The following is a 25,353-nucleotide window of genomic DNA, read 5'->3' as shown; positions in this document are numbered from 1 at the left end:
GGACATGAAGGGACCACAGGACAACAGGCAGACCAGACGGGCATAGGGCAGAGCAGGCAGGAGACATCCAGGGCCGGAACACGGGAACACGGAACAGCCAGGAAGGTAGAGACACAACAGGGATGACGTGAACACAACAGGGAAGAAGTGAACACAACAATGCTCCCGCGCTGAGTCTCCTCTCCCAGCTCCTTTTATGCCCAGCAGGCATGTTGATTGCACTGATGGGCTGCAGGTGCGCGCGGGAGGAGCCAGGAGCCCAGCCCAGATCTGGCAGGTGAGGGAGGGAAGGAGCACGCAGGGAGGAAAACCAGGAGTGGACACTGCGGATCATGACACAAACAACATTGAATGACTGTCCCATAGGGATCAATAAACCTTAACCTAATCTCAACTTTACTCATTCTGTTGTCAGTTTGTCACTAAACCTGTCACTATTACACTATATGTGGCCTTTGTACCAACTTCACATTTTCTATATTTAATAACAATTTCAAATGTCTGCTGTTCTCAAGAATTCCTCACTTTCCTTTGTTAAACACTGACGGACGATATTGCCCTAATTATTCAAAAATGAAAAAAGAAAGATAGGATTTAAAATTCCAATTATAGTTGTGAATTCGGAAGGCTCCAAAACAATTGATCCCGTTTAAAGAGGGAATTATGAGGATAAAAGTAACCCAGTTAGAGAGAGAGCTTGAGGCGAAGAGACAAGATCCGATTTGGGGTTTAGGGTGAAGAAGGCTCCTGAGAATACTTGCAATCCTCATCCTCATACTGACTGAAACGGGACTAAACTTTTATTTTTTTATTTTTTATCCTTCTCACCCTCTGCGGTTGGTCTCATACCCTCTTTTCCACTTCCCTCACCCCAGACACATCCTCCAGCTCCTCCAGTATGACCCCAAGGCATTCCCAGGCTAGCTGAGAGACATAGTCCCTCCAGCGTGTCCTGGGTCTTCCCTGGGGTCTCCTCCCGGTGGGACATGCCCAGAACACCTCCTTGGGGAGGCGTCCAGGAGGCATCCTCAGGAGATCAATGAGGAGCAGCGGATCCACTCCGAGCTCTTCCTGTATGACTGAGCTCCCCACCCTATCTCTAAGGGAGCACCTTAGAGATAGGCTGCGCCTAGAAATTCTGTCCATAAATATAATGAACAGAACCAGTGACAAAGGGCAGCCCTGGGCCCCGGACCTCATACTCTCGGAGCACCCGCCAAAGGACACGACAAGGGACACGGTCGAACGCCTTCTCCAGATCCATAAAACACATATGGACTAGTTGGGCAAACTCCCATGAACCCTTGAGGACCCGATGGAGAGTATAGAGCTGGTCCAGTGTTCCACGACCGGGACGAAAACCGCACTGCTCCTCCTGAATCAGAGATTTGACTATCGGCTGGATTCTCCTCACCAGTACCGTGCAATAGACCTTACTGGGAAGGCTGAGGAGTGTGATTCCCCTATAATTCCCTGACTGCCACGCGATGTTGTAGAGACGTGTATATATCTATATATATATCCAGTTGGGGTTATGGCTTAGCTCTGTGGACAGATGGAGGTCTGTGTTTGGACTGTGTCAGAGAGGAGGACTACAGGGCTCACACTGTTCTACAGATAATCCCCCAAGACAATCTGGACTATAATTTGAGACATTTTATTTAAAGCAATAGGCCTGAGTGGATTTAGATCTTGTTTAGTCTTGGTTTAGACTTGGTTAAGATCTGGATCAGACTTGATTTTCACATAGTTTAGACCAAGTTTAGACCTGGATTCTATTAGTTTATTCCTTGTTTGGCCGCAAATAAGGCCTAAATAATATTTTAGCTGACATTTTCACTAGTAGTAGTAGTAATAGTAATAGCAGCAGCAGCAGCAGTAGCTGTAGTAGCAGCAGTAGCAGCAGCAGCAGCAGTAATGGTAGATATAAAGTGTTTTTGGGCATAGAGCAAATAGAAAGCATTTGGGTTCTTGCTGTAGAAAGTGCCTGTTTGATTTAAAGTAGTGGTTTTGTGTTTATGGCGTATTAATTATAAAGAAGCGCAGCTAAAGTCCTGCGCTCACAAAGGTCAGTGAAGCTCTCCGGGTTTGGCTTTGGTCCAGATTTAGTTTTACTCAAAGACAGAAACACTACAGATACAAAAGGTCCTATTTACTCAGAGGAAAATGCACAAACACAAATTAGTCTCGCTTTCTTTACGTTTAGTTTGAAATGTCAGGTTCAAATTGGTACAGTGGTATAAGTAATGGATTTGTGCGAGCTCTGTATCAGGTCTAAACCAGGACTAAACCAGGACTAAACCAGGTCTAAACCAGGTCTAATGCAGGTCTAATCCAGGTCTAATGCAGGTCTAATGCAGGTCTAATGCAGGTCTAATGCAGGTCTAATGCAGGTCTAATCCAGGACTAAACCAGGACAAAAGCATGAGTAAAGCAGGACTAAACCCAGATGTACATCAATATATCAAGACTAACATATCGTCACACCAGGATGAATCCAGGATGAAACCAGGATGAAACCAGAATGAAACCAGGTCTAAACCCAAGTCTAAATCAGAACTAAACCATCTAAATTATGTTTAAATCAGGACTAAACCGACCTGAAGTAAACAACCATCAAACCAGGTATTACCCAGGTCTAAACTAGGTCTAAATGAGGTCTATACCCAGTCTATACCAAGTCTAAACCCAGTCTAAACCCAGTCTAAACCCAGTCTTAACCCAGTCTTAACCCGGTCTAAACCCTAAGAGGACTGAACTAGATTTGAATCAGGTCTAACCTATGCCTCAGTATTCCTAACCTTCACTTCTGGTTTGTTTTCAGTCTCTCCTCTGATTGGTCGATACTGTGGTACTAAGATCCCTCCTGAGATCCGCTCTTCATCGGGTCTCCTCTCCCTTTCCTTCCACACGGACATGGCAGTCGCTAAAGATGGCTTCTCTGCGCGCTATAACATGACACACAAGGAAGTCAGTGATTGTGAGTATATATTATTATTTATTTATTTAAAATTGTACTATGGAACTTTGCTGGTGAATGGTCTAAGAGAAGGTCCAAAACAAAAGATGAACTAAACTAGGTCTTATACAGTATTAAATGTGGACTGAATTATAGACCTAAACCAGTAGACTACACCAGAATTTAACCAGGTCTAGACCAAGACTAAACCTGGTGTTATACAAGACTAAATGTGGCATAAACTAAGCCTGAACCAGTAGACAACCCCAGAACTTAACCAAGACTAAACCAGGTCTAAACTAAGGCTAAACCTGGTTTATACAGGACTAATTTGGACTAAAGTAGGCCTAAACCAATAGACTACAGCAGAGCTTAACAAGGACTATACTTAGACTTAACCAGGTCTAACCCATGACTAAATCTGGTCGTATGCAGGACCAAATGTGGAACAAATTATAGGTCTAAACTAGTGGAATACACCAGAACTTAACCTGGACTAAATTATGACTAAACCAAGTTTAAACTTGGTTTTATACAGGACTAAATGTGGACTAAAGTAAGCCTAAACCAGTAGCCTACACCAGAACATAACAATGACCAAACCAGAACTAAGATAGGACTAAACTAGATTGTGGATATATTTTATTATTTATGGTTTGTAATGGTCCAAAGTTATTCCTCAGTTACCTTATGCATTTAGAGCATCCACGATTCATAAGTGCTTTTCACAACTCCCAGACACCAGAGTGGAGTTTTGCTAACAACAACTAGCAACAACACACTTCCTGATTCTCAAACAGTATAGAATAAGGGCAATACTTTGGCCAAGCTGTAAAATAAGTAAGTAGATTTAAATTTTTGAAAGTCATTGAGATAAGTCTTAAGAGTACAATGTAGAATAATGTTTTTAAACAGGGTTACGGGGAGACAAAGGGCAGGCAGGTCATCCCTCAGGTGAGACCAGGTAAGATTGAGGTGAAGTTAATTTAAATTTGCACATACAACACTATAAGCTTTAGAGAGGAGAACGTGAGGGAGTGAGGCATTATTTAAGGGGAAAAAGAAAGGTATAGATTAAGTGGGAATGTTATGACATGCTATGGTAAAAACAAACTTGAAAATGGCAACAGTCTATAGTGGAGTAATAAAATAATTGTGCTGTATTATTAGCATTACTAATATTGCAATTGTTTAAGCCTACTACTTCTATAGCCTTTGGTGCTACCACCACCATTACTACTACTAATCCCGTTCCAAAAATAATGTAATTGTGTGTGTGTATATATTTGCTTTTTTTTTTTCTTGCTTTTTTTTCTTTTTCAACTGAATAGGAAGCTTAAACAAAGCATTGAATTATGTCTTAAATGAAGACAGGGGTGGGATTTAATAAGTTTTCTTATTCCCACTTCTTTTTGAGCTTATATAAGGATTAATTTGTGAAATGTGCTGTAAGTGTACCTGGTACATGTGCTCGAAATAAATAAATAAAAATAAATAAATAAATATTGACAACTCTAAATTTACAATTCCTGTTACTCCTACTACTATTACTAGTACTACCACTACCACCACTACTACTACTATAGTTCCAAAACATAATGCAACTATGGCCTTGGGGTCCAACTGGAGGAGCTGGAGGATATGTCCGGGGTGAGGGAAGTCTGGGAGTCTCTGCTTAGACTGCTGCCCCCGCTACCCGGCCCCGGATAAGTGGAAGAAAATGGATGAATAAAGTTCTGCTTGTACAATCTGCAAATATTAACAACTCTAATTCTAATTCTACTCCTACTCCCTCCCCTAACCCTTGTACCTTGTGCTTCCTCAGCCTTTCACTGCAGTATGCCGTTGGGGATGGAGTCGGGGAAAATCAGTGACGACCAGATTTCAGCATCTACCACTTTTTATGACAGTCGTTGGTTGCCACGGCAAGCTCGGCTCAACAACGATGACAACGCCTGGACGCCATCGGAGGACAGCAACAAGGAGTTTATACAGGTCAGTTTATAGGTATATTTACAATACAAGGTATAAAAGGTAATCTGGATACTGTTTTTGAAATCAAGACTTTTTGACTCCCATCCAGAAGCTGTTTTTAATTCTGGCAACCCTGAAACAGAACCATCAGAGAGCAACAAGAATTTGGGGAAAAAAACAAACATGTCGTAACATCTGACAGGAGGGACCAAAAAGACAGAACTCGGGGAAAGGTTTAACAGTGTTTATTTACAGGAGTGCAAGTGCAAAAATGACGATAGATCAATTGGTGCATCAGGAGCGAGGTGTTTGTCGTGGTCCAGGGACAGAGCGTGAGTAGCTGAGACGGAGACGGGACGAACAGTACCAGAGAGTATAGATGGGTATAGAGTATAGATGGGAGAGATAATTGTTCCTATGTTTGTGTTAAATCCAGTTGGAAATGTAAAATAATGGCTTCGCTTGCATAACTAAAGACGCGCACACCAAAGCTGTTATATGTATATTTGTCTATGGACCGACGCCTGTTTAAATAAATTGTTAGATTTGCATATTATTCAAAATGCCAGTAGACTCGCCCTTTGCTGCTATAGAATAAATGTACATGTAAATCATATCAATGCACGATTAATGTCTGTTTAAAATGGTAATCTGTTCTAATCCCGGTAATGGTCCGGTAGTCAGGATTTTCCCCCATAAACATCAATGCAAATGAGATTCAGCTCGTTTATTATAACAGTGGTGCAACGTTTGAAATAGTCACTGCTCATACAAAAAATAAAAATACAAAAAAGGGTATGTGTACAGTAAAATATGGATTCATTTGGATTGAGCCCCTCCACCACGGCACAAATCAGATTAATCACTACTAAAACAAGCCTCGAAACTAGATACTCATTTGAGCAAATATACTATACTATATATACTAAAAAAGTCCCATTCATGAGACAGAAATGAACCTTTCTTGAATATTTTTAGAATGATCTTGAGCTGTATCAGATCATATAGATTCATATACGCCCATGGACCACTATAGAACCTCCCTGGACCACTGAGGGATTACACAGATATAAGGTCATAGGTCTAAACCAGAACTGAATCAGGAGGAAAGAGGGACTAGTGTAAGTCAGGACTAGATCTAACTCACCCAGGACTGATAGACCAAGACTATGCCGTAACTGGATTACAGAGCAGGTCTGAACCAGGTCTGGACAAGGACTAAACCAGGACTAAACCAGGACTAAACCAGGATTAAACCAGGACTAAACCATGACTAAACTAGGACTAAACCAGGACTAAACCAGGACTAACCCAGACCTCAGTCTTTCTACATGTATTTTCGTAGCTGTTTATTTACAACTCTTTATGTATTTAGTCACTGCAGATAGCAGCTTTAGCCTCCATCTTGGTACTGTAGGCCACCATTCAAAGTCAGTGAAGCGCTGTGTAGACTTGTGATAAGGCTCTCTCCTCCTCTCTCCATCTCCTCTGTCTCAAACTGCAGCACGTAGGAGCACACTTTGATAGATGATGTCATCTGTGAGGATGGATTCTAGCATTAGAGACATTGATCTTAGGCTCTATAAGAAGAAGAAACACAGACATCTAACTGTCGATGCCCCAGTGGCTTCTCTGGCGTGGGGGGCAAATGCTGTCCGTCCCCCACTGGATCCTACACAGCTGTTATGTCTACGCCAACATCTGAATAGTTCAATAATCCTGTGTGCAACTACATATTCTTAAGTATTTTAATGTAAAAAAAAAATAAAATAAAATAAAAAATAAAAACATGAATAAATAAATAAATGAATAAATAAAGGTAAATAAACCTAAATGTTCAACCTGTTCTAAAAATACTTACATTATGTTACGGCTAAAGCTATGAATATTTTAATAATCATATCTGCAACCACATTCTAACTATTTTTGTTGATATACAATGTTTTTACTTTTCATATTCAAACTATGGATGTGAAGCAACTTATAAAAACATTTTGAACCAGCTTAAAATGTGATCAAACCATGTATGGTGCCCTCATAGAGTTCTGTACAGCTGTTGTGCGTGTGTAAACATCTGGACAGTTCAATAATCCTGTCTGCAGACACTAAAGGCTTTAGGTAGAGCTATAAACTGTCTATGCACTAATGCGCACATGTTTACACAATATGTGTTGCTAGGCAGAATTCACCTTAACAGATTTGAACTTTGCAAAAAATTGTATTTTGGTAATACAGCGTATACGTTTTTTACATAAATCATCTTTTTTTAACTGTGTAAATGTAGTTTCAAATTCACTCTCCATTTTCCAAAAAGTTATAGTCAGTTTATATATAGACAGTTTATTATCAAAGTGTTTGTAGCTTGGAGCAAGTCTCCTAAAGGCATTGAGTAGTATTGATAAATAAAATGTAGACAGCTAAACCAATTTTGTATGTATTCATACAATAATCATTTATCTTGTATATTATTGTCATGGTAGTTTTTAAAAATATATTTTTAACAAAACAAAAATAATATACAAACAGAATAGAAACTGTGATGACTAAACAATCCAAACCCAAACATTTAAGCACAACAACTCAAAACAGTGATAGTTAAAAAACATGTGTGCATATTTTTGTCAGCTATAGGTATGATATATGAAACCCAGCATTATTGTTTTATTTTGGACATTTAAAATTGGAATATATAATATATATATATAAATATATATATATATATATATATATATATATATATATATATATATATATATATATATATATATATATATATATAAATATATATATATATATATATATATATATATATATATATATATATATATATATATAATTTATATTTAATATATAAAATGACATAATAGAAGAAATAAATCACAAATTCTCTGTGTATCACAGATTAAGGAAACAAAAATATGTCACTGTGGCAGTATGCCAGTGGTTGTGAAAAAATGGATCGGAGCAATGAGATTTTGAATACAGGAGCATAAAGATTATTCAAACATGCATGAATCCCTCTAAATACAACTTTGAGTGAGCAAATGAGAGGGAAACAATTATAACATAGTTAAAAGCTCTAGAAAGTCAATTAGAATTAAGATAATCCTTCTTTGTCTCTCCAGGTGGATCTTCACTTCCTCAAAGTCCTGACCGGGATCGCGACACAGGGGGCTGTTTCCAAGGAGACGCAAAAGTCCTACTTTGTAACATCATTCAAACTAGAGGTCAGCACCAACGGAGAGGACTGGATGGTTTATCGCCACGGCAAGAGCCACAAGGTAAATGTAGCAGCAATTCACTGGACTGGAATTTCATGGTGGTTTCCCACAGCGATGGTTGAAAACTGGTTTGATGGCATTGTTTTTTAGAGGACAATGAATAGTTTATTGATAGACTTTAGCAGTTAAAGAGCAGCAGATAGAGAGGTCAGTGATCAGATGGAGATGGAGTATGTTGTCATGATATAAAAATTTCAAACTCGATTTTGATACTAAGGAATAGACTGTACGTGATACTGATTCCGATACCACAATGATAATAAAAAAGGACAAATGAGTATCTAGTTTCAATACAAGTTTTAGCATAGATTAGTATCTTATTTTCGATTCTTTTGACAACCCTAAATGGAACACTAGTGGAGGTGAAGAGGAGGAGATGGCGAGGCTGATGGTTTTGCTGCTGCAAAGGAGATGTGACAGAGAAGGAGTGGGAGGAGCGAGAGCGCGCATTTATATTAATGGATTAAGAGATTGGTGGAGAGGCTACGATACTAGACTATGATTGACTGACAGTAGAAAAACTTATAATAATAATAATATGCAATTTGGATGACCTTTAGGGCAACATACTTCCCTTGGTATTAATTCAGTGTCAAATTTAAGATTATTTTAAAATATCAACCTTCATTAAGCACTAGTTTGTCCATGCTGGCTTCTCTTTTAGTTCTTTTAAACAGTTTACAGTGGTCTAAAGTTATTCCTCACTTACCTTATGCATTCATGCATTATTTTAAGACTTATTCCATTGGTAGTATTTAGTGGTGATTGTTCTCAAAGAACACATATTGTGCTTGTGTCTGCTCTATAGTTATAATCTATGACATCCATGGATTGCTGTTATAATTTGGACATTTTAACCTCCTAGGACCTGGCTTCCACAAATGAGGAGAACACATTTTTTAGAAGAAGAACAGCAACAATGCAAAATGTTCAATTTTGAATATTTTTAATGTTCAGAATATTTTTTACTTATTTATTTATTTATTTTGTAAAGGCATATGTCTTCTTGCACCTCTTATCAACACTTCAAATTCCAAGAGGCACAATTGTTTTTACACTCAGGACACTTGTTGCTGTGTTCAGGCACTTGATAAGTAGTTTCTGCAAATCATTATTCAATAGAACGAATGTCCTCATTTGTGGAATCCTACAAGTATTACCAATTAAGAAAATGAAAACTGGAGAACGAAGTAGTGCGTAAAGAGCAGTGGGTGTGCACTTCTGGTGGTGAAAATGGGTGTTGATCGTCAATATAGTGTCTTGAAAATAAGTGATTAAATACTGCTATACTATAACATAGTTAAAAGCTCTGAAAAGTCAATTTTGCAGAATAGGTCCGCTTTAACCAACTTCATATAGCTTCTTGTGGCAGTTCTTTCTTATGTTTGATTGCGTAAAAACTTCTCTGTCTCTCTGCTTTTCTGCACATTTTAGCCATAACTTCTTTCTCCTCGGTACATCCTGTAGCTTTATCAGCAGATTCCTCACTCTAAGCACTCTGCCTTGAAAAAGTTTACGATGCGTGACCAAAAGTCATGAGACAGGGGCCAGAAAAACAGGAGTCAAAATGGCCGACATTAGATAGCGAGGAGAAAGGAGGGTAAGAGGACAATGCACTCTTCTATGCAGTGTTATCTGTAAAACTATTCATCATTTTTCTCTCACCAGCACATCTAAACAAATGTTCCGATTATGAAATGTGGTTTAGAGGGCAAGTACACAAAGTTCAAGTCTGTTTCCTACTAGATTCTGGTGCATAAAATGTGTCTGAAATGTTCTAAGATTGAAACAGGGACTAAACTAGAAATTGAATCAGATATTGAAAAGGACTAAACCTGGTCTAAAACTAGAAGTCAGCCGAGACTACACCAGGACTCAACCAGGACTCAACCAGGACTCAACCAGGACTAAACCTGGTGTAAACCAGGTCTAACCAAAGACCAGGACTTATACCACTGCACGTTGTTGTTTTGCAGTCTACTGTATGGACATGTCTGGAGGGGATTTGAACTTTCACCCCTCCATCTGGGTTAAGGTAATTTGGGATTCTAAGCCAAAAGAGTGACATTAAAGGGGGAGGTATTAAAGGGTAGGTATTAAAGGGATGTGTGTGTGTGTGTGTGTGTGTGTGTGTGTGTGTGTGTGTGTGTGTGTGTGAGGGAGATAATCCAGTACAGTCCCATTACCAGTGCATCCTGCTGTGATTGTTCTAACCAGTGTGGGGTATCTAGGATTAACAAGGAAGTCCAAATGAGATGGAATTTATGTATTATTATAGTCAGTTCAATAGTAAGTAAAAGTAGTAAATGTTTAAAAATACACAAATCATTCAAATATGTTTTAAACTAAAGAAAACCGCACAACTGTAATGCTATATCAAGCTATCCATGAGTTCCAGAGTGCTGAAAAATTAGGACCATTGCCATAGTGTTTAACAATTTAAAACTAAATATTATATAATTTGAACAGGAAAAAGTCCTGAAAATGTTGCATATTCAGGAGGCTGAAACTCAATGCCAAAAAAGGTCTATTCTACAACTAGGTCTATTCTACAACTAAAAATGGATTTTATCATCAAGGCTCCGTGCACAGCAGCACGCTAGCTAGCTCACTGTGTCTCAAAGCTAATGCTTTTATCAAATGTTTAACATTTTAAATAAACAAACTATTACAAAGAATTTAAGTAATATATGTAGATTACTTCAGTTTGTGGCATTGTTTTAATATTTATTATGTCTCAAAATGAACATCTCCTTTTCTAAACACAGAAATGGTCAATTAAGTATTCTGAATTTTAGTGTGACTTGATGAAAATCCCATAGAGTTATAATTGGATAGGAAATAGTGATGCTAACAGTAGGCTAGCTGGGCGCTGTTGTGCACAGAGCCAATTTTATTCATCAAAAATGCTTAGAATTCTGTTAACTTTCTCTTTCAACTATAGCCCATCTTATTAGAGGAGCACAACATTGCACTGACTGTGAGATAATCCATAGTCTTTTTGATCTGTATAAATTCCCTGTCTCTCCCAGGGCTTCTATCTTCTATAGCTTTACATGCACCAATCTGGCCTCCACTTTAAATACCCCAGGCTAAACTCGGCCTGTCTGGACTGCTAGCTTGTAACGACGCGTCTGGGGCTAGCTTGTAATCGGATGCCTCTAATCTGTTGAAGAGACATTTTTCAGACAGACCCTACAATGCGTGGGGATTGCATTGCCGTGCATGGTTGCTAGGGGAAAAATGAAATTAGTTTAAGGACAAGATGGATGTCCTAAACTAGGAGGGAATACAGTAGTTGTTTGGGTGATTTGACAACCACTTAATCCTGTTATAATTGTACTAAAACTTTTAGCTGTAAATAATCAGAATTTATCATAGCTAAAAGTGCTGCTTTCTAATGTCTTAGATTACATAGTCCATGTTAATTTGACTCTTGCGTGACTGATAATCCCTGTGTAGTCATGGTTTAGTGCGCCCTAAACCCCCTGTGCAGTCTTTAAGTGGGGAAAGCTTGCTCTCATCAGGGGTCCCATAGACAGGGGGTTGAGGGGTCCTTATCTGGTCTGCTTTACAGTCATGGTACAGTGACAGACTAAACCAGGACTAAACCTGGGCTAAAGTTAAATTTAACCAGAACCAAAGACTACAACTAGAAATAAATCTAGTTAAAATCGGGACAAACATTATCTAAACAAGGTCTAACCTGATCCAAACTTGGACTAAAACCTAGTCTAAAGTAGAAATAGTGTATAATGTAGAAATATATAAACTGATAATATAATGTAATTTAACTCAAATGTGGCCTGGCATATCAATCCATATAAAGATTAATACTAGTTTGAAATTGTTTTCCCCACACTTCAAACACGTGAGTCGCACTAGTCATTTTGGTGCTACCTCTAAGCTTGTTTTTGCACACTTTTTCACACCAAAATCCTGTTGCTAATTCCAAACAGCACTCTCCACATATGCGCCTAATTAACTCATGACTTGTTAAAACTTGCACTTTTAAATCACAATTCTTTTTTTTTTTTTTTTGACAATTTGAAAAAGTTTCCCCATTTCTTGAGCTCTGTGTGAACGTTAAAAGCAGAGACGCAGCAGTTTGAATCCTCTCCTCCATCTCCTTGTCAGAAGATTTCATTTGAATAATTATTCCCAGAGATGAGGTCTAATAAGAGATCCATATGTGAGTGCAGAATCAGGTTATGAGCACAGGATAGAGGAAGGAAGGTTTCAAATCAACCGTGGATATGATGCCATTTTACAGTTTGATCAATGGCAAAAATGAAAGTTTATAATTGTGCATTATATACTTTTAATTCAGTTGTTTGGAGATACTACTACTACTGTTACTCTGTATTTCATTGTAGTGGAAGTGTAGTGGATGCTTTGAGCGCTATTGTGTGTGTAAATATAAATACTACTACTACTACTACTACTACTACTACTACTACTACTACTACTACTACTACTACTACAGTGGCTACTACTACTACTATACAACCAGTGGTACTACTACTACTAGCTTTAGAATCTATCTTTGTTAGTACCATGCAAAATTGCTTTCATATTATTTTGGTAAAAGTATTCTATATACTGTATTGAGTTGATGACTGAAACTGCTATTTCTACTACTACTATTCCACAACTACTACACTACTACTACACTACTACTACTACTACTACTACTACTACTACTACTACTACTACTACTACTACTATACTACTGCTACTATTCCTACTGTACTACTATTACTGTTCCTACTATTCTTACTACTACTATTTCTAATTTCTACTACTATTCCCACTTGTACTACTATTACTAAACTACTACTACTACTATTCTACTACTACTATGCCTATTACTACTATTCCACTACTACTGTTTATACTACTATTCCTACTACTATTTATTTATTTTATTTATTTATGTATTTATTTTTAAATAGGGACAAACACATTAATGAACATATACAAGATATGTAAATATGTTGTCAGATTGTAGCCCAAGGCTAATTTCCATCTGCTGTCCCTAGACAGGTTGATGCAATCATAAAACAAATGCACACAGTAAAAACAATACACCAGAGAGACAACACAATAAAACAAACAGACATAAAGAGATGGTCAGTCTCAAGATCACAGACTTAGATAAGGTGCAAGGTGAAATTGCTAAATAATCCGTCTTATATAGTGCTATTCTACAATATATTGCATGTGCCCTCAAAGGTAAAATTCATTAGTATATTGCATATTCTGCTGTCCGTAAGTAAAATATTAATAAATCATTAATTAATAAATAATATATTGCATATTGCCAATTGCACATTATAAACTATTGTACATGATCACACACCTGTGTTGACCTGAGCCATGTCTTTAAATGGCCTTTAAAAGTAGTGAAGCTGGGGGAGTCTCTTACTGCAGGTGGTAAACTGTTCCACAGAACACTGCCCTTATATGAAAACACATTTTGACTAAAAGAGGTTTTTCTGTCAGGCACCTCACAGTCACCTCTGGTTGTGGCCCTGGTGGAGCGAGATGAAAGAGTTGACCTGTACCTAATATAGTCATTGAGTGGGGGTGAAGCTAAACCATGTAAAGTCTTATACATCAAACAGGCATTTCTAAATTTGATGAAATTCTGAAAGCTCAACAGATTGTATTTGGAGAGAACATTGCAACTGTGGTAAGTAAAGGATTTCTTGTCCAATATTTTCAGAGCTTTTTTATAGAGGGACTCTATTGGCTTAAGAGTTGTAACACCTGACAAAGACCAACTGGTTATACAATAACTAATGTGAGAAAAGATCATACAATGTAAAAACATCATTGCAGCTTCATCAGTTAATGACCTGCGTATTTGATTAAAATTGTATAGATTGTATTTGACTATTCTAGACACCGTTTTAACATGTTTTTATATGTAAGTGCAGAGTCCAACATTACTCCCAGATATTTAAACTCCTTCACTAATTTTAATTCTTGACTTTTAAAATACACATTTGATCTGATTATATATATTTTTTTTCTTAGAAAAAAAAAACAACATACACACGTTTTTTTGTGTGTTTAATAGGAGACAGGACCTGGTGAATCAATTCTCAACATGTATTAATGCTGATGAAAGAATTTGAGATACTTTTCTTCGAAATTTTTCCCACTTGTAAAGGGCACAGCATCGTCTGCATAAAGCTGTATGTCCACATCTTTACAAGTGTCTGGAAGGTCATTAATGTAAATGGAAAATAAAAGGGGGCCCAAAATTGACCCTTGGGGAACCCCTAGAGGGCAATCTCGAAAAGAGGACTCCACCCCATTTATCACAGAACACTGTTTTCTATTGGATAAATATCCATTTTATAGTTTTGTTAGAGAAGTTGAAGGAGAACGCTGTCAAACGCTTTTTGTTAAATCTAAAAAAACTGCTCCCACATATGTTTTTTTTTATCCAAATAACCTTTAACCTTTTCTAAGAATGTTGTTATTGCAGATTCAGTGGAATGTAACGTACGGAAACCAAACTGCATGGGGTGCAAGGGGGATTGGCTGTTATCAATATGATCAATTAATTGCTTTGCAACCCACTTTTCAAGCACCTTTGAAAAAACTGGTGTTATGCTGATTGGCCTATAATTTTTCATGTCATATCCCCTGACTTAAAAATCGGCGTCACAGTTGCAGTCTTCCAGGCCCTTGGAACCACAGAGTGTTTTATTGATAAGTTAATCAGATGAGCAATGGGGCATGATAAGGCCACTTTATATTTTTTAAGAAAGTCTATGTCAAGATTGTAACTGTCCTTAGCTTTGCTATTCTTCGTTGCATTAATAATGTTAATAACTTCTGATGCCATTATCTGACTAATTTTAAAAGTTTGCTGAGTACCATTTTCAGGACTATAGGAGAACTTGGATATTTCTTCCACAGATTGTATGAAGGACAGATTCAGCTCATCTGCTAAAACAGCGGGATCATTGACAAGCTGATTGTTAACCTTTAGTTCTGTATCTTTAATGTCTTGATTTTTCTGTCTCATGGTTAGTTTGTTAATATTCTGCCAAATTTGTTTCCCATTCCCTTTTGCATTTTCCATTATTGTGATAAAAAAGTTAGCTTTAGCTCTCCGCAATTTAGATGTTACTTTATTTCTTACAGATGTATAGTTTAGTCTATCAGTGGTTAACCCTGATTTAATACATTTTTTAAGTAGTTGATCCCTCATTTTCATTAATTTAAAACACTGAGTTCAACCATGGAAGAAAGTTGTAGTTTTTTTTCCTATTAATTGTGGTTTTAGAGAAGGACTGAGTAACTTCCTGAATTTTTTAAAGAAATAATTCTGAACAGGTGTCAGTGTCAGTATCAGTTGACAACAAATTTCCCCAATTCAAGTCATTTAATGCTCTTTCCACATTTTTTTCTTGATTTTTTGGTATAATATTGAATTTTGACTGCTTATTTGAATGATTAGTAATTGAATTTTCAAAACGTTGTTTATTTAATTTTCTCAAACAGAAGATTGCGTTATGATCAGAAAGACCAGTCAATACATTTTGTGTTTTAGTGATTCTTTCAGGTTTGTTGGAGAAGAGCAGGTCAATTCTGGATGCTGAATGATGAGTAACTCTTGTGGGATGCTGTATTAGCTGGGTGAAATTAAATTGGTCAGTTATTAATTTGAGTTTCTCCCTGTCCTTTTTTATCATCCCAATTTATATTGAAATCTCCTATTAGAATTATTTCTTTTTTGTGGTTGCACATATTTAGGAGGGCTTTAAAATGGTCATAAAAGTCTATTTTAGCAGAAGGTTTTCGATAAAGACAGATAACAGTGAGTGACATTTCAGCTGAAAGGAAGATATCTACACCCACACATTCTAACTTGATATTACTAGGCCACAAAATTTGGTTACATTTGTATTTATTTGAAACATACAATAACACCACCTCCTTTACCTTTGTCCCTATCCTCCCTGAAAGTACTGAAGCCTGATAAGGATATCGCTGAGTCAGGGGAGGAATTGTGTAACCATATTTCAGAAAGGGCAAAATAATCTATGTTAGAGTTACATATCAAATGTTCTAACTGTTCATGTTTAGAGACCATACTACGGACATTTAAATGGCCCCCGAACAGTCCACTTTTCTTTAACAATGGATCCCAAACAGCTCTTGCATTATTTAATGTATTAAATATTTTTAGACTCCTATGCTTTTTCATTATTGGATTTCTGTACCTTACCATTGTGACTGATCGATGTTTGTTGAAAACAGGATTTCTATCCTTTTTTTGTGGTCGAGGCCCGATAAGCTGTAGCCCAGGTGGTGGAGGCCCGGTTAGCTGTAGCCCAGGTGGTGAAGGCCCGGTTAGCTGTAGCCCAGGTGGTGGAGGCCTGGTTAGCTGTAGCTGGGGAGATTTCAGGTTATAAATTAAACCTTAATAAAAGCGAACTCCTCCCTGTCAATCCAGCTGCCATTACATACCCTCTTGCCAGCTTGCCTTTTAAAGTATCTCTATCTCAGAGTATCAGGTATTTGGGTATTTACGTAACCAGGGAATTTTCGGATCTCTTTAAGACCAACTTTAATCCACTGCTTGACCAATTAACTCAGGACTTGCATCGTTGGTCCATGCTGCCTCTCTCTCTCTTGCAGGTAGAATTAGTTGCATCAAAATGAATATACTACCTAAATTTCTTTATCTTTTTCAATGCATACCAGTGTTTATTCCTAAACGTTTTTTCCAATCACTTGATAGCTCTATTGCACAATTTCTATGGAACAAAAAACCTCCCAGAATACGGAAGATTGCATTGCAAAAAGGCAGGGAGGATGGAGGCCTTGCCTTACCCAACTTTTTATTGTATTACTGGGCTGTTAATATCCAGTCAATGTTATTTTGGTGCCGTAATAATGATGACATGCCAGTCTGGTTGCCAATGGAGGAGACTTCGTGTAATTCTGCTACGTTGTTCTCCCTCTTGTGCCTTCCTCTTAAATCATCACCTACAACCTATTCTAATAATATTATAGAACTGAACTCAAGAACTGTCTTAAAATTTGGACTCAGGTTAAAGAACATTTTGGATTTCAGGGAATCCCTCGTCTGTCCCCTTTCTCTTCTAATTCTCTGTTTCCTCCATCACTTACTGATAGCACTTTTGATATATGGAGGAGCTGTGGATTGGCTTCTGTAAAGGATTTTTATGTGGAGGGGGTTTTGGCTTCATTTACCCAACTATCTTCAAACTTTAATCTGCCCAATACCCACTTCTTTAGGTTTCTACAAGCCCGAAACTTTATTGGCAGACACTTTCCTTGCTCTCCTAGTATTCCTGATGCTACCATCTTCGATACTATCATGGAAATCAAGCCTTCTCTGAAAGGTGCAATCTCCAAAATATATAGCTTGTTATTTTCCTCTCTCGATGTCACATCTGCTCATCTTCGTATTGCCTGGTCTGAGGAGCTCGAGGTGGTGATCGATGATGAACAGTGGAGGTCCATTCTCAAGCGTATTCTTTCCTCTTCAATCTGTGCACGGCATTGTATCATTCAGTGTAAGGTGGTCCATAGAGTACACTGGTCTAAGAGTAGGCTTGCCCGAATCTTCCCTGTGTATCTTAACTGTGTAAAATGCAATCTAGGCCCAGCAAATCTCACTCACATGTTTTTGACCTGCCCTGCCTTATCCACATATTGGGACACTATATTTGACTCTCTTTCTGTTATTTGCAATGCTAGAGTTCGGCGGTCCCCACTGACTGCTCTTTTTGGGATTCTTCCAGCCAATCACTCCCTGTCACCCTGTTTTGTTGATCTTGTTGCCTTTCTTACATTGTTGGCCAGGCGGTCCATCCTGATGCACTGGAAAGACCCTCACCCAACTACTCACTCTCAATGGATAAAAGATGCCCTCTCTTTTATGAAACTAGAGAAAATAAGGCACTCTCTCAAAGGCTCTGATTCTAAATTCACGGAAGTCTGGCTACCTTTTCTAGATCATGTCACGTCTTTGACACTGGAGATAACCCGATGAACTGCCTTTTGTTTCACATATACATGGATATCAAGTGACTGATCTAACTATGCTAAGTGTTTGAGTAGCGCATATTCTGTCTGTTTTTTGTTTTTTATTCTTGGTGTGTTTTTGTTTTATTTTATTTTATTTTAATATTTTTGTTTGTTTTCTCATCCATCTGTCAGGGGTTTGTTATGAGGGGGCTGTGTGTGTATATATGTTTTAAGGTGTGTACACTGAAAATTGATAATCTCTCATATTAGACTTGGATACTACACCTTTCTTTGTTATCTGTTGTATATATTCTGAAAAATCTTTAAATAAATCATACATAAGCTGTAGCTGTAGCCCAGGTGGTGGAGGCCCAGTTAGCTGTAGCCCAGGAGGTGGAGTCCCGGTTAGCTGTAGCCCAGGTGGTGGAGGTCCGGTTAGCTGTAGCCCAGGTGATGGAGGCCCGGTTAGCTGTAGCCCAGGTGGTGGAGGCCCGATTAGCCGTAGCCCAGGTGGTGGAGGCCCGGTTAGCTGTAGCCCAGGTGGTGAAGGCCCAGATAGCTGTAGCCCAGGTGGTGGAGGCCCGGTTAACTGTAGCCCAGGTGGTGGAGAACTGGTTAGCTGTAGCTGTAACCCAAACATCTGAGGTAGGAACCAGGGTAGCTGTGAGTGTAGCCTGGTTAGCTCAGATGTTGGGCCAGGATTTATTTCAATATCACCAGCTAAAAGTAGCATTAACACAAGTTCCAAAGCTCCCAGGGATGATCTAGATGTGATTGATTGATCAAGTTTGCCTGGGGGTGGCCTGGCATATCCAAAATTAAGAAATTTTATGAACAAGAGGTACTGACTCCTCTTTGCTGGGTATAGAGTTGAATTATCCATTTTCCGAGGGCCCATCGAACTCCAGAAAGGTAGCAACATAAAGCAACAACAAATACATATGTTGATGGCACAATCCAAGGGAATTTGATGTTTTTTGAGTCTTTTTTTGACAAACACACAGGACCTGCCTTACTGTGTGTCTGCACCCTGGCGGCCATCTTACTATTCCACTACTACTGTTTATACTAGTATTCCTACTACTACTATTCAATTCAATTCATTTATTTTTGTAACGCCCAAAATCACAACAACAGTTGTCTCGAAGGGCGACTAATAGGGCTACTAATTCTATTACTATTCCTACTACTACTACTATACTACTACTGCTATTCCTACTACTACTCTTTCTACTACTATTCCTAATACTACTACTATACTATTACTTTTACTATTCCCACTCCTACTATTCCTACTAGTACTACTAGTATTCCACTACTATGATACTATTACTACTAATCCTACTACGACTATTTCTACTACTATTCCTAGTGTTACTACTACTATTCCTACTACTACTACTATTCCACTACTACTATACTATTACTACTACTATTACAGCTACTACTATTTCTACTACTACTACTACTACTACTATTCATACTACTACTATTCCACTACTACAATACCACTACTACTTCTATTCCTACTACTAGTACTATTCCACTACTAAAATTTCTACTACTACTACTACTACTACTACTACTACTACTACTACTACTACTACTACTACTACTACTATTACTATTCCTATTACTGCTATTCTACTACTACTATTCCTACTACTATTCCACTACTATTATACCACTACTAATACCACTACCACTACTACTACTACTACTACTACTACTACTACTACTACTACTACTACTACCACCACTACTACTACTACTACTACTACTACTACTATTCCTACTATTCCTACTACTACTACTAGGACCAGAGTAGTACTCCTCTGGTCAGTGTTTACTCCAGCAGACCCTACCTGATTCTCCTCAGAGCTCATGAAAAAGTAAAAGCTCCAGGACTGTGTACCTCCTTAGTCCACTTTGAGTCTGGACAGTCCCGTACGGAGAGCTGAATCCGAGTAGACAGGAGACCACAGAGGGAGAAGGGAGCAAGAGAGGGAGGGAGAGGGGTAAGGAGCGAGAGACGAAAGGGATAGAGGAGGGAAACATTGAGAGAGCAAGAAGAGAGAGAAGGACAAGGAGTGGGGAGAGAGAGACGAGAGAAATAAGTTTGGAGAAATGGGGAAGAGAGAGGAAAGTGGGGTGGGTGGGGTGGGGTGGGGGGGACAGAGTGGGCAGTCTAGTGGAAGTGTTTATTTTTTAATGATAATTCACAGTGGGAGACACAACATGAAAACCTGAATTATTGAATATTATGACACGGGAAGGGGCGGAGTCTGTGTGATGTCGCCAGGCAGATTAGGGTCAAGTGTTGTTTTTTTTTTACTGTTAATATAATGTAACTTTCATATCTTGCTTTTAGTATTTAGCATGTATTCCAGTTCATTTTTTATTTTTTTATTTGACAAAGCAATATTTATGTACAGTTTTGAAGTAATTCACATCTCTGTTGTTTTGTTTGGTTTTAAGCTATGTCAAGGTTTTAATATAACACTATTAAAACCAACAGGAAACTCTTTATAGCTTAAAATACCATGCTGGGGAAGTTGGCATTCCTTATTGGTGAAAAAGTAAGGGATGAAAAGAAAGTGGCCAATGAACAGCCATTTGCTTCTCCAGGTGCTTGACCTTTTGACCCGGAAGTACTTTCTCAGGTATGTGGACAACAGCAGACAGGAAGAAGAGAGCAAAGGAGCAAGTTTTTCTTTTTCCAACAGAGACGGAAAATTGAAGCAGGGCCATTTTGGACAATTTGATGTTTTGTCTTTTTTCCAATGGCATTCCTCAAATTTAACCTCAGTGCAACAAAAACATGGACTATTTCAAACCAAAACCATTTTAGTCGGACTACCTGATCCATGGAAGTGTAAATAAATGTAAATAATTAAAATATAAACTGAATCAGTGAAAAATTTATAAGCAAGGAGTAAACAAGGAGTGAGCAAATACTAAACCAGGGCTAAACCCAGACCTAACCCAGACCTAACCCGAACTAAACCAGGACTAAACCAGAACTAAACCAGGGCTAAACCCAGACCTTACCCAGACCTAACCCGGACTAAACCAGGGCTAAACCAGAGCTAAACACGGACCTAACCAGGATTAAACCAGGACTATGTTGAAATAACATAACAAATCAAAACAAAACAAAAAGTACTACATCAAAGTTCCGATAAATATTTTCAATTTATATATTTTTAGCATTACGACGGAGTATAAGGATCACTTAAATAAAATAAATTATGCGGTTATTATTAAAGTCATAATTTTACGAGAATAAAGTCGAAGCCAGAAAAAGTCATACTATTACGAGAAAAAAGTCATAATATCACGAGAAAAAAGACGTAATATTATGAGAAAAAAGTCATAATATTACGAGAAAAAAGTCGTAATATTATCAGAATAAAGTCGTAATATTACGAGAAAAAAGTTGTAATATTATGAGAATAAAGTCGTAATATTACGAGAATAATGTTGTATTTTTATGAGACTATAGGCTGCTGTGTGTGAATGAGTGACCAATGCGTTATGCGTAATTTGGAGCATTTTGTTCAGATAAACTTTCAACTGGGGTTTACACACGATGAAATACTGTGTCTTTTAGCCCACCATCACCACACTATCATCAGTGTAAGTACTTTGAAGTGACACTGCAAGCATTTGAGTTTGTTTAATCGAAGGAACCATACAGATTTGGAAGAAATTGCTATATCTGAACAAAATGCTCCAAATTCTTCATAATGCACTGGTCACTCATTCACGCACAGCAGCCTATATTCTCATAAAATTACATCTTTGTTCTCGTAATATTATGGCTTTAATGTCAAAATGCTATGACTTTATTCTTGTAGCACTACGACTTTATTCTCGTAGCGCCTGCATAATTTATTTTATTTAACTGACCCTTATACTCGCATAGCATAGGCTATTTGAATTGAAAATTTTATATTTGAACTTGATATACACATTGATTGACTTCAGTGCTAGTACAACCAAATAAGAGTGTGAGAGATAAGACGTCTTGGCTTTATCTGTCCCATGTTTACAGATAGATAGCATTTGTTTATCATAGGGGCTAAATAGTGCATAGGGGCTACATAAACACCTACACCAGCTAGCACACACACGTGCTAGGCTATGTGCAGCAGCTAATGCTAAAACCTAAAGGCATCCCACACATTTGGACGACAAGGAGAATCATAACAGTAGGGAATGGGAACAGCATTGGAAACAGATGGGCATTTTGAAAAAAGTTGTCAGTATGCAGAGTGTTTTTTATGTTGAAGGTTTTGGCCAAATTGTGTCAATTTTACACCTAAATCTGCAAAATTAGAACACTGAAATGTACTGTATTATAGCAAACGCACTGAGAATACACTTGTTAAGGCAGCCTCCATTAGGCCTACCTCTAAATTAGAGCAGGGTGCAACAACATTTTGTACATGCATTCAAAGACCTATGAAATTTGAAAACAATAAAAATGATTGTATAAATAAATAATAATTTATGTTTAATTTAATATGCACTTTTAATTTAATATGCACTTTTTGAAAGTATCTTCAAAACTTGGTGAATATTGAGTTTGCTGACAATATTGAACTTGCTGACATTTTCAGTTAAAGGTGCACTGTATAACTTTTCTGCAGAAAGGTTTGCTATCTGTTTTTTCCATGGATAGGCAGGTTCCACAGTACGGCATTCAAGTTATCTATTTGGAATTTATTTAATTGCAAATATTATGTTGCTCAAAAATACCTGTGGAACTTTCCAGGCATGAAGCTGTTGTTTTCACGTTAACAGCTCCATTTACCATTAGTTCAGTAGAGATTGGCAATTCCAGAGATGAAATCATGCAAATGGTTTTAGTGCTCAACTATGTAAAAACACAGTGGAGCACGTCCTGTATTACCACATGACATGACAAGATGGAACAGAGTGTTTTCTGTTTGAGAGAAGAACTCTCAATATGCAGAGTTTGTGTGTTAAACGTGTGTGAATGAAACAAAACACAACTCCAGGTCTGTTTGTGATGAGGAAACAACATTGTAACATAGATCAGAAAATGTTGCATTATAGACCCTTTAAATTCTAAATAATTTATGTTGTTATTTTTATCTCTTGTCTAAAACATACATCCGCTCTCCCTTGCAGACGTTAGCGCGATGTTGTAGTAAAAGACAATCCGTGTAGGGAGCCCGTTGTATAAAAGTTTCATTTTGAGTCAGGCCTGTGTCACAGAGAGAAACTACATAGACTGATACTTTACAGATCACGCTCTGCTTACAAAGATACTCTCTGCTTATCTGGGCTTGTGGTTTTAGGAATCTGGAGGAAAAAACACAAATTAACCAGGACTAAAACGGGATTTAACCAGGATTAAAGAAAGTGCTGAAAGAAGGACTAAACCGGGCTAGAAAAGGACTAGGTTGGATTTACCATTGCAGAACTTGGACTAAACTGGGACTAAACCAGGACTGAGAATGGACTAAAACAGTACTAGAAAAGGACCGGGTTAAAACTGGACTAAATCATGTCTGAACTGTGATTCGCCAGTATGAAACCAGGAATAAACTAAGACTAGACTAAACCAGAACCAAATCAGGACTAAACCTAGAAGTAAACATAGGACTAAACCAGGACTAAACCAGGACTTGAACAGGACTAAACGAGGACCAAAACTATTTGGAACTACATCGGCAAAAGAACCAAAAAACCAGGTGTCTGCTATCTATCGTAAGATAAAGTCCATGAGTGACACTGAGCAGCCCTGCTCTGCTTATCTGAGCTTGTGGTTAGGTTAATCTAGAATAAAAGACTTTAGTGGAGTTAGCGGAGGCGGAGAGATAGCACTTCAAACTTCCAAAGGGGGATTTAGACAGGAAGCAGGAGGTGGCTACATAAAAGCTAGCGTAAACAAGCCCAGAGGAAGCCTTCCGTAATGATAAACCAGGACTGTACCGCTAGAAAGTTCCACTACTCTGTCATTATATGCTTAGATCCAGCTATTATTGACTTGAAAGCACATTTTGGGAGATTTGGGACAAGTGGAAAAAAAGGGTGGTGCCGCCATATTGATTCATAAAGTGTGATGTAAACAGATTTTGAGTTAAAAGCACATTAGAAATACCAATACATATAGTACTTTTGATGTAAACAAAAATGGGAAATGGTGTATTGATACAAGAGTAATGCATTTCAAGTGGAATTCTAACCTTTGTGTTATTTATCAGGTGTGCATTTATAACTTTGCAAAACAAATGTATTTTTTCTATAAATGTTTTAGACAGTAAGAATATTATGCACAAATGATTAAAATTAAGAAAAAATGGAAAACTTTGCAATCTACAATTCAGGGTTATGTGTCAATTCAAAATGTCCAAAAAAACGTGAAAAACTAAACCAGGGACTCAACCGGGACTCAACCGGAACTCAACCAGGACTCAACAGGAACTCAACCGGGACTCAACCGTAACTCAACCAGGACTCAACCGGGACTCAACCGGGACTCAACCTGGACTCAACCTGGACTCAACCGGGACACAACCGAGACTCAACTGAGACTCAACTGAGACTCCTCTGGGAGTTAGGACTCAACCAGGTGTAAACATGGTCTAAACATTGTGTAAACATGGTCTAAAGATAGTGTAAACATTGTCTAAACAAGGTATAAACTACGACTAAACCAGGAGTAAACCAGGACTAAACCAGGACTCAACCAGGTGTAAACATGGTCTAAACATTGTGTAAACATGGTCTAAAGATAGTGTAAACATTGTCTAAACAAGGTATAAACTACGACTAAACCAGGACTAAACCAGGACTAAACCAGGACTAAACCAGGACTAAACCAGGACGGCACAATCCATGCTTAAGTCCATATCTGAACAACTACTAACAAAGGAACTAAACTAGGACTTAACTCACATTTTGATAGTATACCCAACTAATTTGCATTTTTTGTCACAGTCGAAGGATCAGAATGGCCTCTCCGTGTTGGACCACTCCCTTCTTTATCCCCTGTTATGGGTGCCTGAGTGGGACAAAACGGGTCAAAGTTTAATCCTAACCCGGGTGGTCAGGTTACATCCTGTTTTGGGTTGAGGTCCC

The 25,353-nt window shown here is 38.0% G+C and overlaps 1 protein-coding gene across 2 annotated transcripts in view; it reads left to right on the top strand.

Annotated features, from left to right (window-relative positions):
- The window catches only part of nrp2a (neuropilin 2a), a 143,189-nt gene that overhangs the window by 63,837 nt on the left and 53,999 nt on the right, over window positions 1-25,353 (top strand). For both annotated transcript variants that reach the window (XM_033980416.2, XM_055227810.1), the window contains exons 5-7: window positions 2,825-2,980; window positions 4,785-4,954; window positions 8,059-8,214. In XM_033980416.2, the coding sequence (XP_033836307.1) occupies window positions 2,825-2,980; window positions 4,785-4,954; window positions 8,059-8,214 (482 nt within the window). The remainder of the gene's footprint in view (window positions 1-2,824; window positions 2,981-4,784; window positions 4,955-8,058; window positions 8,215-25,353) is intronic.

The sequence above is a fragment of the Periophthalmus magnuspinnatus genome, chromosome 2, assembly GCF_009829125.3.
Source record: "Periophthalmus magnuspinnatus isolate fPerMag1 chromosome 2, fPerMag1.2.pri, whole genome shotgun sequence".
NCBI classification, from domain to species: Eukaryota; Metazoa; Chordata; class Actinopteri; order Gobiiformes; family Gobiidae; genus Periophthalmus; species Periophthalmus magnuspinnatus.
The sequence above is the reverse complement of the archived record's forward strand: the minus strand, read 5'-3'. Positions and strand labels throughout refer to the sequence as shown.